Here is a 17,092-nt window from a genome sequence, read left to right on the forward strand (position 1 = left end):
CTGAAGGAGCTGGGAGCAGAGGCACAGCCAATCATTTGACAGGTGAAAGATTACAGAAAGAAATAGCGAAGACATGTTGACAAAATGCCTGACAAACGGTCCCCTAGAAAAGTCAAAAAATTCACTCCAACTGGCAGGAGGAGCAGAGGAAGACCAAAGAAAAAACTTAATGACACATCGGCGAGCAATTCTTCTACAGTTTCCCAGACTGGCTGAAAAGCTCACTGGGAAGTTCAATGATGATGATGACCAAATAGCCTTTCAAAACCCCTAACTATTTGAAAAAGTTCCATTTTGGTGGGTATTGCGGTTATCGAGTTATCCACTGCTGAAATGGATGATATTCTAAGTTCACTGAAAACTTTGACACCTCCTAGCAGTCTTTAAAAAACGGCTAGAGGGCTGCGATTTGTGCTATTAGTCATCCCTTCAAAAGGTCTTTCCACAGGAAAAATTTCAAAAAAATCGCCGACCCCCCCCCCTTACCAGTTCTTGGTCGAATTAACGATTAATGACCCACCTACAGGGATCATACTCGATATGTTTACCACAAAAAAAGTCACGTATTTTGATAATCAAAAAGTTCGTAAATGTTTGCGATGTTGGTGAAGTGAAAAGATAAGTTCAGATGGATTGGGTCGAAAAAATGAGTCAACTTTCCAACTTATGATAACAATCGATGTGCCATTTCGCTTTGAAAGATTTTTTCAACACTGATCATAATTTTTGTGCACCTTCAAAATACTGCTTTCAAAAAACTCAAGAGTATGAAAATATTTATGGAAAATGTAAATTACTCGACTTTTTTGATACACCACAGATGATAGGACCCTGTGAAATCTTAAGCCAATGGAAATTTTACCATTTGCTTGCTCTAAAAATTTCCGATTCACCCATAATGATTTTTTTTTCGAGCAAAAATTGCAATTTTCAAGAAATTTCCTTCGCAAATTTGATTTATCTAGTATTTCTACTTTTGATTATTATGAAAAAACTCGAGAAAGTAACCAAAAACAAACTAGGTATACATAAAATGTGACAAAATACGAACAAAAATTGTAATGCAGAAAAAATTGCGGAAAAAATGTTGGCCATTTTTGACTACAAGGTAAACAACTTTAGCAATTTCTGGCACAAAAAACAATTTTTGGCAAAATAAAGCGAGGCTTGAAAATTTGATACGTTTAGGTCATTTTTAGTAAAAAAGAGAAGCTTTTGGAATAGTTTTTTTTAAAAAAGTAAAATCTTGTCAATTTTGCTAAAAAAAAACAAGAATTTCTTTCAAATGAAAAAAATTAGACCATTTTAGCGAAAAGCAACAATTTTTGGGAGTTGTTTGCAAATAAGTCACGTTTTCTCGTATTTTTTTCGCAAAGGAAGACTTTTTTTGGCATTTCTTATGCAAAAAAAAATTGCCTTACTTGGTAATTTTTGGAAATTTCAGTAAAATGCGAGATTCTTGATAATTTGTTGGTTGAAAGCAAGAATGGACTAACCATTTTTGTGAAAAGGGGTACTTTTTGACAAAATATTTCTTTTCTTCAACGTGTATAAAAAAATTAAATTTTTAAAAGTTTTGATAATTTTTTTTAATGAAGGAATTTTAGTAACTAAAACATAGAAAAAGTTACGAGTTATTTATTCGCGTGAAAATTAACCTATAGTACGAGCCCTGCCGATGTGGAACTACGTACTTGTACTTGAAAAAAAATCGTATTTTTTCGTCTAAATTAGTACGGTTCCTATGCGAGAAAAAAAATTAAATTATAAATTCTTGGTCATTCGGTGAACGAACTGAGAAAAGAAAATACACCAACTACCGAGGCAAAAAACCAGCGGAAACATTTACGAGACTACTACGAAGTACGAAGTTCTGAAAAACGCCTGTTTCCGGTTGTTATTTTTCAGGCTTTCCGCGTATGACTCACTTGAAGTCGCGCCATGCCGCAGCGATATGGTGATTGTTGAAGGAAAGATGAGCAATTAACGCATTCAACGTAATTCATACTAGGCTACTTTGCTTCGCAATCTTGTGAGTTACTGTACATAGTGTACGTAATAATTGTGGATGTGGATGCTATTTGATCGTGAAACTTGAATCCAGCAATTTAATGGAAATTCCAATTTCCCAAAGATTGTCTTTAAATCTGTCGAAATTAATTTTAATAGCACCTATAAAATGGAATGTAATTCGGTCGAATGGGCGATTATACGTGCTAAAGTTAATTTGGACGGTTTCTGTGATTTTTTTTTTGAAAAAATATATGAAATTTTCGAAATACGTTTAAGGGTTTTGGAACGGCTTGAAACCATCTCCAGTCGACTCAGCATGTTGAAATTGCAGTATGAAGTAAAATTAAGGTTCCCAATTTCATAGAGTAAAAATTTGTGGAAACTTCAACTTTCAAAAATCTACTTGAGGCAACTTTAAATTTTTGTAAGGTAAATTTCCTTCTTTGGCTGGAATTTGACGTGTTCTCGAATCATCGGTTGATATAAATTATGGTTTGGTTTCGTGTAGATATCTGTAATGAAATATACCCCGTTATGTAAAGAACAGTTTACGAACGATCAACATCATTCAAATACGAATATGTGCTTCGATGGTGTTAATTAGTTCATCACTCTGTCTACATAGGACGACGTACATTATTATTTACATTATGTTGAATTGTGTGGTAGGAAGGGAAGGGGGGTAAGTAAACTGAAGGTACGGCTATACAGGTATACTTATTTAGAAGAAAGGAATTATCGCGATTTATGAATACGACTGGTTATACTTCTCAATTCTCGTTAATTCATTCATATAATGTCCATCGAATACATAAATACGAGTAAGAGTACGTAAGAGACTTTGAACGAGATCCCGTTAGAGTCAAATTGAAACCATCGCAAAGTGAAAAAAAAAAATTACTGAAAAACTCCAGTTTTTTTTGACTTTTATGCATTACCTACTTAAGAAATATGTATGTAATTCCTCTTTTCCACAACTGACACTAAATGCAAATGAATTTTCTTGTTTCAGGAATATGAAAACTTGAGCACCTAAATCGAATACCAATCAACATGGCGAGTTCAGCTGGACTGACTCTTAGCGAATTAGAAAAGGTAAGGAGCAAATTCAATTACATTTTATGTATTATACTCGTACGAGTAGCTCGAAGAGTAATCGTATTCGGCGGCAGCGTATATCTACTTTCAAGGTTATATTGCCTACTCTATTTAACATGTCCTATGTACCATGTCGAGGGAACAGTGCGAATTATCGGTCATTGTTATCGACGAATTGCCTTCTCTTCCTTTTCCTTTTGTGCAGAGTAATTAATTTTTTTTAGCAAATATCTAATTAATTCCCAGAATTGGCTGGTGCTACACGTCAATCGAACTTATTCAGAAGCGAATCGTTACTTGGAAAATATTGATTTCAAAACAAACTTTTGCCAATTTTATACGTTTATGCCTTCGTCCACATTTTGCTATCTTTCTATTTCATCAATAATTTTTTACAAACGTAGATGATTTTGACAAATTAGTGTCATTTCGATAACTATGCAACACAATACATAATATAACGGTAATGTTCGACGGGAAATCACGTGTAGCTTATGTAATTTTAATTTTTTTTACGAAAGAGGAAGACTAGTAGAATGCAGGAGAGAGGAAATTATGTATAATTATCATGGAACGTGCAATATAGTGTACTAGTGTATCGCGATGAGGACGAGGTCATAGTTTGTGTTGACGTGATGTTGCGGAGGAGGACGAAGAGAAGGTGGTGCTGGTGATAGTTTTGATTCCTGTAGTCGCTTTGAAATTGTACTTCTGAGCATGTTGGATTTTCTCAGAAAAATTCCCTATTCTACATAAATCATCAATTTTTCACAATGTTGGTCCTTAAAGCCATCCTCCTCAAGCTGGCAAAAATATAATAAATAAAAATTGATTTTTTCGAAAATTTCCCTACAGTCAAAACATTTTAAATAAATCCTTTTTTCAAAAAAAAATCCTTCGAATCCGCAAACAATTGTTTCCATTTTATACACGGGCTTCCAAAGTTGAGAAAACTGAAAAGAACTATCTATGCCTAAATAAAATATAGGTGGCAATTTTTTTAAAATTTCAGCCTCTGTGTCAGAATTTTCTGAGTGTCCTAACCTCATTTTGAATTGAAATCGACACATTTTTTCCGAATTTATGAAACCAGAATGTAAAAAAAAACGAAAATGTCGAATTTTTTGATGGATCTATTTTTTCAAGACGACTCAAAGTTCTACTTTTTCATTATATTGGGAGAGAAGGAGAGAGTGGAGGGGGGCTCAAAACGATTAAATAATGTTTTTGATTTTGAATACTTAATGCAAATGAGCCAAATAAGTAAACAAGATTATAGAACGTACGTAAAAATTTAAAACCTAATCTTGTCGATGTTTTTTATTTTTTGAAGGGGGGGGGGGAGGGCTTACATTTCACTTTTTGGGGTGTCTAATAAATTTTCAAAAAGAAAGCATGATATTTTTTCTAGATAAAAATGTTTGACACCCCCCCCCACTCATGTAAAAACTGCAATTTTTTGTTTCTTGAATAAATTTCTAAAAACAAAATTATGCTCAGGTTTTCAACAAAATTATAGATATAATTCCCATTTTTTCTTTTTTGATGGAAAAAATTTCAAATACAAAATAAGGCTAATATGAACTTTTCATAAATCTTCTCGTTTCTATTTAGATCAAAAAAATAATTCAAAAGAAAGAGCGGGGGTTGAAATTTTCCTAACTTTTTACGCCAGATTTTCCAAATAATTACCCTTGTTCGGTTTAAACAATTTTTTTGAGAGGAATGAGTCGGAAACAAAAACCACTGAATACAAATACACACATACAAGCAGTGCTTTTTTGTAGGAGGACGGAGGGACCCAATCCCTTCAAAAAAAAGTTCAAAAATATCGAAAAATTGTCATAAAAACTAAAAAAATAAAATTGTCGCAAATAGCCCCATTTTTCACAAAATTTTGGCTAAAAAAGTCGTAGCAGTCTGCCGCTACGTAAGAGCCAAATTTTTGTACCAGAAACTATGAAGGCTTTTCAAATACGGATGGCTGTTTTCTGTTGAAAACATTCAATTAATTAAATGGTGACATGATGAGTTAAGTGATTTTAAACATTATGTATTTACAGCTCCGCTGCAATGCTTTCCTCCTGTTTGGGTTTTTCATCACAAGTAAAGTGTTTTTTTTAGCATGCTCGCGGGGAAAATTCGTCTCTCCGTGGAAAAAAAATCAGGTTTCTTCCATAGCTTCATTTTTTACAAAAATTTAAGTAGTTAAAAATTCGGCTGAAAATCCAGTTTTTTTAATCTGGAAGGAAGTCAAATGGGTTTGAAAGGCTGAAACCTGCGAAAGGCACTTGGGGTACATCCTCCCAATGTACCTACTGTGAAAATTTGGACCCTCTTGGTCAGTTTGAAGGAGCTACAGGGTGTTCTAAAAGTTGAAAAAAAAACTTGAAAATATCTGAAAAATTCACTTTTCTTATCCTGGAGAGGGGTCAAATAGGTTTGGAAGGCTGAAACCAACAAAAGGCACTTTTGATACATCCTCCCAATGTACTGTGAAAATTTAGACCCTCTAGGCCAATTTGGGAAGGCTGTAGGCTTTCCTAAAGATCGAAAAACACGTAAAATAGCCAAAAAATCCACTTTTTTAAACCCTGGAGAGGGGTCAAATAAAGCTTGAAAAATAACCCGTGAGGCACCAACGCTTAATTTACGTCAATAATACGTCAATGATGCGTTTGGTTTACCACAATTATACGTCAGCGTATTATCGCCCATCAATTTCGCTTTTGCACGCTGAAAATATGTGGGTGAATACGTTAGTTGAACGCCCAACTTACGCTGTCGCAAAACAGTGGTTTATAAGCTTAATATTCAAGAGTAAATCTGCAGTAAAAACGACAAAAAAACCATTGAAATTTCATAGTAACATCGGCAAAATTTCAATGGTTTTTTTGACGTTTTTACTGCAGATTTACTCTTGAATATTAAGCTTATAAGCCACAGTTTTGCGACAGCGTAAGTTGGGCGTTCAACTAACGTATTCACCCACATATTTTCAGCGTGCAAAAGCGAAATTGATGGGTGATAATACGCTGACGTATAATTGTGGTAAACCAAGCGTATCATTGACGTATTTTTGACGTAAATTAAGCGTCATTGCACGCAGAAAACCATCAAAATTTTGCCCATATTACTGTATATTTCAGCATAAATCATTGTATGCTGGTGTATGAGCCAATGAAACGTCATACATACGTAATTTGATAAGGGATCTCCAATACTATAGAATGATCATATAACTGTCGCATAAGCCATTGTATATTTTGTCGTATAAACCAGTGTACACTTGTCGTTTCAACGCCAGTTATAAGCCACTCAAAGATAGCTGACCAGATATTAAATTCACATTTATATAATTTTCTAAATTTAAATACTTACGAAAATTTCTTGCCTTGGCTGGGAATCGAACCCAGGACCTTTGGTTTAGTATACCATAATCTTGTGCATGCAGCCATCACCTGGATATTATTATTTGGACACTAAACTTGTACTCATGTAAGAATAGGTATATGAATACCATGCACTCAACTACGATCCTATGATGGAAACATCATATGCTCAAACGACAAAATCACCATTCACAAAAGTTGATGTTTTTGAAACGTCAGTATGCAGTGATTTAGTGCTTATTTAAGGCCAGGGACGTAGCGAAGTGACTTTTCTGGTTGGGGGGGGGGGGCAAAACCCCTAAGATTTTCAACTAATTTGACTGAAAATTCTCAACTTATTCGACTGAAAATTCCCAAGCTGGGTGAAAAAAGAAGGTATTTAAGTTACATAAATTTTATCAATAGTTTCTTGGAATTGTGAAGTGTAAAACAAATCAAATTGGCCCGAGCGAAGCGAGGGCAAACGATTTTCAAAATTTACTGTAGTACAAACTGCAAATTTACGACAAAAATACCATATGCGTAAATTTGACGTATTTTAGGCTGATTGACAATGTCATATTTACTGCAATTTTTTGTCAGAATTACCCTGGCAAATTCGATGTTACTACGTCTCACCAACCATGGCGTATGTACCACAATTTAACGTTGCAAAAACTACATCTTAATGAAAGCGTTTTCCAAGAGTAAAAACTATGATTTAGTTACCACACATTTATGTCAATACTACTCGTCACAACTTTGGCGTATAATTGACATACCTGTGATGCGAATTTACGTCGAAAATACGGCAGTTTTACTCTTGAAAAACGCTTTCATTAGATGTAGTTTTTGTCAATGTAAAATTGTGGTATGTATGCCATGGTTTTTGAGACGTAGTAACGTCAAATTTGTCAGGGTAATTCTGTCAAAAAATTGCAGTAAATGTGACATTGTTAATCTGACTAAAATACGTCGAATTTACTCATAGTATTTTTGTGGTAAATTTGCAATTTTTACTGCATTGCGAGTACGTCAATTATACGCCAAAGTTGCGACAAGTAATTTTGACGTACATGTGTGGTAACTAAATCATAACTTTTACTCTTGAAAAACGCTTTCATTAAGATATAGTTTTTTCAACGTAAAATTGTGGTATGTACGCCATGGTTTTTGAGACGTAGTAAGGTCAAATTTGTCAGGGTGATTCTGACAAAAAATTGCAGTAAATGTGACATCGTTAATCAGCCTAAAATACGTCGAATTTGCACATAATAGTATTTTTGTGGTAAATTTGCAATTTTTACTGCATTGCGAGTACGTCAATTATACGCCAAAGTTGCGACGAGTAATTTTGACGTAAATGTGTGGTAACTAAATCATAATTTTTACTCTTGAAAAACGCTAATATTACTCCTCACAACTTTGACGTGTAATTGACGTACTTACGATGTAGTAAAAATTCCAAATTTACGTCAAAAATACCTCATGCAAAATCAGACGTTTTTTCAGAGTTCAGTTCATGACGTATCAACCATAAAAATATCACAAAAATACTACGCGCGAATTCGATGTATTTTAGGCTAATTGATGATGTAGTATTTACAGCAATTTCTTGTCAAAATTACGTCTCCAAATTCGACGTTAATACGTCTTACAAAACCATGCCGTATGTACCATAAGTTTACGTTGAAAATACTACATCCTAATGAAAGCATTTTTCAAGAGTAAAAATGATGATGTAGGTACGACACATTTACATCAAAATTACTCCTCGCAACTTTGGCGTAAAGTTGACGTACTCGCAAAATAGTAAAAAGTGCAAATTTACGTCAAAAATACTACTCGCAATATCGCAGTATTTTGAGCGAACGTAAAATTGCCGTGTATACGACTATTATACCACAATTTTATCATGGTTTTTATGGCGTTTTTTAGGCGTTTGTTACGTCAGCGTACCTATCAGCGTAAAAGGCCTCACGGGAAGGAGAGAGTTTTTCTTTTCCAATTTTATTGGACTCCTTAGTTTTGGTTCACCCTTTACCTAAGTTACTTCATTGTCAGAAATTTCTGAAAATTCATGCAATTGAAGTTAAATCAGCCTGAGTGAAGCGAGGGCAATAGCCTTGAAAAATATAGTTCGAAAAGTGAAATAACATCAGTGATTTGCAGTCATACAAGTCATACTTTTGCCCAAAAATCACTTGAAAGAATTTCAATTTCAATTTCAATTTCATGTTTAAGTTGAAAACTAATGATGTAAATTTTAAAAAAAAAAATTTTATGATAAAAGTAGGTAATCAAATTTGAATTTTTTTTAGTTTGAAAAATGTTTTCATCTTTATGTAAGATGAATGTTGAAACTGAAAATTTTAAAAAATTTCGTTTTTTATAATAAAAATAATCAAATTTGAATTTTTTTAGCATGAAAATGTATCTTTTTCCGCTACAGTTACTTCTAAGAAAGGACTTACAAAAATACAAACTTGGTCGTACTATAAAAGCCATACTTTTTACTAAAGTGGTTCTGTAATCACTTCAAAATGTTCAAATTCCAACGACAGATTGTTTGTTAGGGCATCTTTTTTTAAAAACAAGAGTAATACATAAATCGTGAGGGCAAAGCGAGAGCAAAAGCTTTTGAAAATTCACCTTTCTCCAGAAGTATTGAGTAACAATGTGAGAAATCAATCTTTCAACCCACAACGTTTTTAAAACTTTGAGGAAATATTTCCCAAGTGCAGTACCTGACCTATACTGTCAGATTAGTCAGAGAATGGAATAAATGATTCAGTCTGAGCAAAGTGAGAGCGCAAGTTTTCAGAAATTTATAAATTCAAGGAGTAAAAAACAATTTTTCTTGGGTGTTGAAAAATTGCCGAGGCTTATTTGCTGAGTAAATATGAATTATTTTCATAATTTCAAAATTTCTCCAAAGATGACATTTCCATTTCCATAACTTTTCCATGAAGAACGGAATTTCTTGACGTTTTCCAGAAAATGAACATATTCTTTTTTTAAAAAACTGATTTTTTGAAAAACGTTTCGTGAATGAAAGCTAATTTATTCGCAATCGTTTCCAATCCCCTCCTCTCCCCCTCCCAAAAAAATTCTAAATGGTTGGTATTACTTTATCAACCAGAGCTGAGGTGACTTGATAGTTGGTATTGATATGAATCATGGGGGTCTATAATATACTAGTGATACCCCCATCTACTTTTCATTCGGCAACATCCGAGTCAGTGATGTGAGAGACCGCACGGGGGCAGGGAGGAATGAGGTATCTAATGTAGATTGTGCACACATATACAGGTAGATTACGCGCATGTATGTAACCGGAAACCAGTCAGCTTGGCTTTCTTTCGCGTGCATTTATTAATTAATAACGAACCGACGACGACGAAGCATGGGGAATGAACGAAAAAATGAAAAAAAAATAATATGATAAATAATGAAAGAAATATTCGTACATCGAGGTCTATAGCCTATATCGCGTATATGTATGTACAGTGCAGTGGGCTAATTTCACTGGAGGAAAACTCGTCAAGCGAATAGATTCGCTTCTTCTAATAAGACGTTTAAATGTTCACCTTGGGTGCACTTGGCAGTCGACGAATATACTACAGCCGAGTACGAGTATGAGTAGGTATAAGCGCATAGGGTACCATTTCTATGTACTCGCGTGCTCATCGTACCTTATCATAAAATATGCCCCCCGAATGAGGAGTCTTCACTATTCAGTTTCTTGATATGAGTTTAGCTTTCGACACGTATTCTCTTTCGATCACCTGTATCGTTGTTTGTTTATTTATCTATTGGTTGGTTTAGCGAATTCGGTCTTGTGTGGTCTAATTGCGAGCTGTTGTCGCGAATCGCCAATTTTTCAGTGTCGGGTATCATAGTGATAGTGTTGGTGTTCTCGATGGTATCTGGAATTTGCCGAATTGCCACGTCTGCTGCAAAATTCGACGATGCTGCGTGTAGTATGTTGTGAGTGCTGCTTACTCTGCTGTCACGTCTTTGAGGAAGCTACGCCGCTGTACCGCTCCAGGATTACAATTTGAGCCTTCATTATACTCGTATATTTGAGTAATTTCGATCATTGCGAACGATGCACGAGTCAACGATGAAGTTTATTGATAACGCGCCGAGTCTCGCTGGTCTCTCCGTCTACATTTACAATCGTCCGCGTGTCTGCAGTAATAACAACAACTTACCAAAAAAAAAAAAAAAATGACCGTACACAAAACGTAATTTAAATAGGGTCATTATTTCGACCATTTAGGAAGACGAAGCGAGGCGAGGCTTACGTAATTGCACCATCGAATCCGTATCGCATCGCCTCGCTAGTAATTGACCGTCATTTGACTACCAAATGCGGCAGAGGCGTTCGCGCTGGCGCTTCATTAACGCCTGTCGTCGTGTGCCGAATGACCGACGAGACGAGATTTACATTCTTTCGTCTCGACCATGTCTGTGTGCTGTGTGGCTTTGTCCAAAATTTTGATTTTTAACCGATATGGCGGCTGTAAAGGTCTATGAAATTAAATTACCCAGATGACTGTCAAAGTTCACGTTTTTCATGGAAAAAAATTACAAATAAAGTTGATGAGAAATCGTCATTTTCGCGAATTACCATTTTTCAGGGTATCTAACAAGTAGTGAAAAAGTAGGTAGTGATTTTAAAAATGGATAGTGAAAGTGGTGAAAAAGTAGTGAATTTAGTCAAAAAGGTAGTGAAAAAAAATGAAAAAATGAAATTAAAATTTGATGAAATTGGCAACAGTGTTGGAATATGTGGTGACGTTAGTTTGGCCGGTGAATTTTCTTCCAGTTTCAATTTTGTATCGAGAATTTTCCTGTAAAAAATTTGACGTTGTTAGTCTTTGTGTGTGTGTGTGGGGGGGGGGGGGTCGAGTTGAAAGCTTTTTGAAAATTTGGTTGAAAAAAGTAGCGAAAAAGTGGTGATTTTTTCAGAAAAAATTCCGTGAGATACCATGTCTTTTTTTGGTTTTTTGTTTTCTAACTCGATCCCACTTTGCGAACCCCTAGTTCAATCCCATGAATGGTGAAGTGGGTTTAAAAATTTTCAGGGTAGTTTCCCTCCCTCTCGAAGTGAACTTTTTCCGCAATTTTCGTCAAAATCCAGGAATGTTTGTTTGTTCTTGCATTACTTACGAGTACCATAGTATTTGTTTTCATTTATTTAAAATAAAAATTCTCAACTTATGAATGGAAAATTAATGCGAAAATGGTGGAGAAGGAGGGGAGAATGGGGAAGCAACAAAAAACATCTCAAATCAGCTGTTCGATAATTCCTATATTTTATGTGTTCAAAAACGATTAAAACCACTCTTCAAAAAAATTTTTTGAGAGATTTTTGATACTGGCCTTTTTTTTAAATTTGAAAAAATATGTACCAAAAATACTAGATACATATAGCTTTAGGTCGACATTTTGACGAAGAAGTCCAGCCTGCAATGATTTTAGATTTAGAGTGATGTAAAACCGGTTTCTGGGTACTATCCTGAAAAACCTGGAAAAGTCAGGGAATTTCGTAATTTTTACGCAGAAACCCTGGAATTTTGAAAAAACGATCAATTGCAAATTTCGAGTAGGATACAAATTTACAAGAGCTTTCGCCCTCGCTTGGGCCTCTTCTGTTTTCTGTTTCAAAATCAACTTCTTTATATTATAAAAAAAACAAAAAACAAAAAACATTATTCCCATTTTAAAATTTAAAACCCCGAAAAAGAAACTCTTCGAATTGAAAAATCCTCGTTTTTCGAAATAAAAATTTTCATTGTTTCTCACATTTAAGGCCTCCAAAAATCCGAAAAAAAATAAAAATTTTCATAATCACTCTTATTGTACTTATTCTTGGTTCTGTCAGTCAAAATTATTCTCCATTTTTTGGTTTTTAATTATCATTCGGTATTTTTGTGCCCAATCAACCCCCCCCCCCACTCTAGATAATGGGGAGCGCGACGCCATCCACTGCTTTCATGTTTGATTTTTTTTTTTAAATTAAAAAATTAGTTAATAATCAATGTTTGACTGTTTTTATATCCGAAGAATTACGTATCCAGTTCTAAGAAAAACTTATGACAAAAAATTACTCCGCCCCCCCCCCCTAGGGAAACTTTTTCTTTAACGTATGGGGTAAGTATAGAAAATTAGAAGAAATAGTCTGGAAAACCTGGAAAATGACTTGCCAAAAATAATGGACACTCTGCTGAGTTATTCAAAATTTCCTTTTGAACGTTCGGGCTAAAATACAGTGCATAAAAAAATTCTATCAATCCACAGAAATTTCAAAATTTTTGACCAATATGAAAAATTAATGACTGAAATAGAAATTCATTGCATGAAAAACACGATTTATTCGTATAGGAGATATAATGAGAGGGGGGGGTTGGGTGGACAAACTTTTTCTGACTCAAAAATTCTGTTTTGATCTTCCAAAGATGTATTGCGAATTTTGAGCGATAGGGACGAAAAATTGCAAAAATGTTGTAAGAGGTGGTGATTATCGACAAACCGGTTTAATTTTCAAACGCATCGCCTTCATTTTTGAATGAGCCTCTTCTCTCAAAAGTAGACCCTTCAATCCTCCTTTTTTACCAATTTGTGGGTTAGAAATACATGGAGATGAATCTGACGTAGAGTATCATTCAACGTTGAATCAGCTCACTTTTGAATTTAGGGCCTCCGATTCGGCTTAAATTTTTCTCTAAGTTTCTTGCATTGAGAATAACGAAGGAATGTCGCTATTATTAGTGCCTCAATCGTCTTTGGGGATGGTGGGGGTGTCTTTTTTCAGAAGTTGAATTTTCTCTTGGGACTGCTGTAATTTGGAAAAAAAAACAATTTGCAGCGTTTCAAAGGTGATTTAGGGCCAGTTGCAATTGAAAGATAAAAAAGGTAGTTGGCACGATTGTCATTTGAACGATGAAAATTGGTTTAAGAATGACAATTTACTCGTAGGTGGTAAGCACAGCATTTTTAAAAGATAGAAAAAAGTGTTAGCATAAAATTTTACATTCATAAAAGAAGGCGTTGGCACTACAAATTTTTCTGTGAGATGAGCAGGTCTTTTTTGGTCACTTCTTTTTTGGGAGGGACACTAATTTTCGAAGGTTGTAAGTCTATAATTTTTTGTACCCCCTCCCCACGCTAAGCATCCATTAAAAAGTCCTCTTTTTGTTCCAAAATTGCCAAACAAAAGTCCTGTTTTTTTTCAAATTTGCTTATAAGGTTCTGTTTTTTTTGTTTTTTGCCAAATTTGTCCAATGTATAGGTAAGTCAAAAGGTGTCAATTTTTTGGCGAAAATAGTCGAAAAGCGTCAATTGTTGGCAAAATAGTCAAGAAGTGTCCATTCCATTTTTTTCAAAATTTTCAAAAAATGCTCATTTCTGGTAAAATTGTCAAGAAAGGCCAATTTTTTCCAAAATTGTCAATCAGTATTGTTCTTGCCAAGATTACTGAAAAAATCATGTTTTTTCTAGAGTTGTTACAAAATTTACGTTTTTTATCAAAATCATCAGAAAGTGTCAATTTTTGCATTTTTTACAATTTACTTCGAAAATTCTAAATCTCCGCGGATGGAGTTCCAATTTGTAGAAAAATACCGAAAAAAACATTTTTACTGACACTTCCTACCCAACATGGTAAAAAATGGTTTTTCAAAAATGACTCTGCTTTGATTAACCCTTGTGTAGTCGCCCTCCTTTTATTTTTCTAGAGTACTTGAAATATTTCTAGGTAATCCTAATCTCTCACCACAATTCCTATCAAATTTTTGTAAAAATTCCACGATCATGGTTTTTTTTTCACTTCAATTCCATCCAAATGTTTTTCTCATCGTCAGATAGGAATCGTTTTCTAAATTTCGAATCTCAAACTGTATAACGAAAACTGTAATCGATTACCATATCGACTTGATTCTTATACGGCCTCATCTTCGGGAATGATTTTCTTCCAAAATGAAATCGGACTAATGGATCGTTTCGAAAATTGATGTTCGAATGTGAAGGTAAAAATGGATAGACAGATAGATACACATACGAGTTGATAAATGGATAGATAACGACAGAGTAGTCGTTTCCATTGATAGGTACCAATACCTTTACCTACTACCTATACTAATCTAACCAGGTATACCATAGAAAGATTGAGGTATACTCGTTAAACGTCGAATAGTTCTTCATTTTGATGAAAAATAAAGCGCGGCAATTAAAATCAATCGATGCGTTAAAAAACAGGCCTCGCCTCGCGTTACTCATTTCAACTACTTTCACTATTTCGAAGAATGTTTGGAGCGCGTGAAAAATTTACATGTCGAGTAAAATTTTAGCGGCTTAACGGCTGCTCATTACGATTACCTAGAGTGTACAGACGATGTCGAGTCTATGGTCTATCTCTATTCTATGGCATTTTGACGCTGATCGAATTCGTATAGTTTGTACTTTTCGAATGAATGAAGCCGAGTCATCTTTTATTTTAGAAGTACCTACCTACGTAGGTACGTACATACTACTCGTGTAATGCACAATATACGCAAAAATGAAGCTGCGATTAATTAATCTCAATTTTCTACGTAGGTACATTTTACAAGGCGATAAATCAAACGCCATTGCTATCGTCGTCGCCATCGTTGGAATTCTTATCAGCAACAGGTTGATAGCGAGAATTCCAAGTTGAACGGAATTGTTTTTGTACGTGTACGTTAACCTAGGTCGTTGCTCGAGGTCGTGAGAAATATAATGACGAGTTGATTGTTTTGATTGGAAATAAAACCGATACGATACAGTTAGAGACGATTTTCGGTTTTCGATGATACAGTTGATGAATAGTTGATTGCCTTTAAGTAATTGCTTTTGCATTTTGTTTCAATTTTTTCTACTGTTCAGGTATTTGGATTCTTCTATTATTTTACTCGTCTTCTGCATAATTTGAGGCGAAAATCACGAGGAACTTATTAAATTAGAACACATTTTTTGGGCAATTGCGAATTAATGTTCTCGAGATGATTTCGTGAACTTTTTTTGGTGGTGATTTAGGATGAATTTTTTGATGGCGACTCAGTTTGGAATTCGTGACTTCGGACGGTTTTTTTTTCGTACGTAGATATTATGTAGGTGAGGAATTTCGTTGATTTTTTTAGTTGGCTTTCGGAATAAATTTTCAAGACGTGAATCAAAATATCATTTTTGAAATTCAGTTCGAAGTTTTTTTTTGTGATTTTAAAATTAATTTTTTTATTGTGATTTCAAATGTATTTAATTTCATGTGGAGCTTTGAAATGATTTTTTTGGAGTCGATTTAGAATGAACGATTTCAAATCAAGTTTCTTCAGCGATGATTCAAAATAATCTGCAAAATAAATTTTTCGGTCCAATATAAAATTAAATGTTTAGTGTGTTGATTTTGAATTTTTTTCAATTTAATTGTGAATTTTTTCGGAATATTTTGAGTACATTTTTTCGTGGTTTCATAGAATAATTTTTTGGTGGCGATGTAGGATTTTTTAGGATTACAATTTGATTTTTGATAAGTCCAGAATTTTTCTGCTGTGATCAAAACTCTCATTAGCTTTTCAATTTTCCTGACTATACTGGTGCCCCCTCTACCTCTCAACTCGGACGTTGAGGAGATATCGTAATTTTTTCATGAACATAATTTTTAAAAAATTCAATTTCTCAGCAGTTGAGTTGAAAATTCCAAGATTATATTTCTGCTGTCAGCTCTTTTCACGCTCTGGAATCAGGATTAGGATCCCTGGAACTGCTTGGTACAGTGGCGTATCTTCCCCAGACTTGGCCAGTCGTAGACGTGGTTCAATTCAACACCGAAATTTACTCAATGGTGTTTTTTTGATACACCCTCAGGTAGCTGGTATCTCGACTCGATACATCCAGTCGATTTGCGTTGATAAGCCTGTGCACGGTGAAAAATCAACGAAAATGCTGCCAATGTTATTCGAATTCGGTTAACTGGTTAGAGAACCGAAATGGACGATGACAATTTTTGGGTCGAAAGCGAATGCTCGATACCCGGAGAAAGAAAAGCACTCAAACGTAAATACACTGGAGGCAGCGGAGGGCTTTTCAAATGGAAAGAGTGGCACTTTCGAACGCCAAATCGTGGACGTTACGATGTCACGCAGCAGCGCACCGTCTCAGTTCGTAAAATAGCCTCGGCCATATTTTGGTTTTGCCCGGGAGCAGCTCCAGCTGCTTTTCGGAAAAAATCATCTCGACGAGACTCGACTTGCGAAGATGAACGATTCGAAACGCGTTATGGAGATTGTCCGCAGACCCTGCGAGAAGCTCGGATAAGTAATCGTATGCGAGCGGCTGATGAGCAGACCAGCTCTTCGCTGCCTGTGCCGTTGCCTGTGCCACAGCATACGACGACGACATCGTCGTCATTTGGCAGAACTTTCACTAAGAAACTTTTTCGAAGGAAATATCGGCCTTCTTTGGGTACCATTCGTGGTTTGTTCGAGCCTTATGAAAGTTTTTTGAAAGCGGTTAGTATAAATGGATACCTATTCGTATAGTTCTGAAATCTGAAGTCTTACACAAATATCTTAGATATGTATTAC

The 17,092-nt window shown here is 35.0% G+C and overlaps 1 protein-coding gene across 2 annotated transcripts in view; it reads left to right on the forward strand.

The window, feature by feature from the left end:
* Positions 1 to 17,092, forward strand: part of Myo10A (Myosin 10A) — a 66,356-nt gene that overhangs the window by 12,953 nt on the left and 36,311 nt on the right. For both annotated transcript variants that reach the window (XM_065356863.1, XM_065356945.1), the window contains exon 2: positions 3,026 to 3,108. In XM_065356863.1, the coding sequence (XP_065212935.1) occupies positions 3,067 to 3,108 (42 nt within the window). In that variant the 5' untranslated portion in view covers positions 3,026 to 3,066. The remainder of the gene's footprint in view (positions 1 to 3,025; positions 3,109 to 17,092) is intronic.

The sequence above is a fragment of the Planococcus citri genome, chromosome 1, assembly GCF_950023065.1.
Source record: "Planococcus citri chromosome 1, ihPlaCitr1.1, whole genome shotgun sequence".
NCBI lineage: Eukaryota > Metazoa > Arthropoda > Insecta > Hemiptera > Pseudococcidae > Planococcus > Planococcus citri.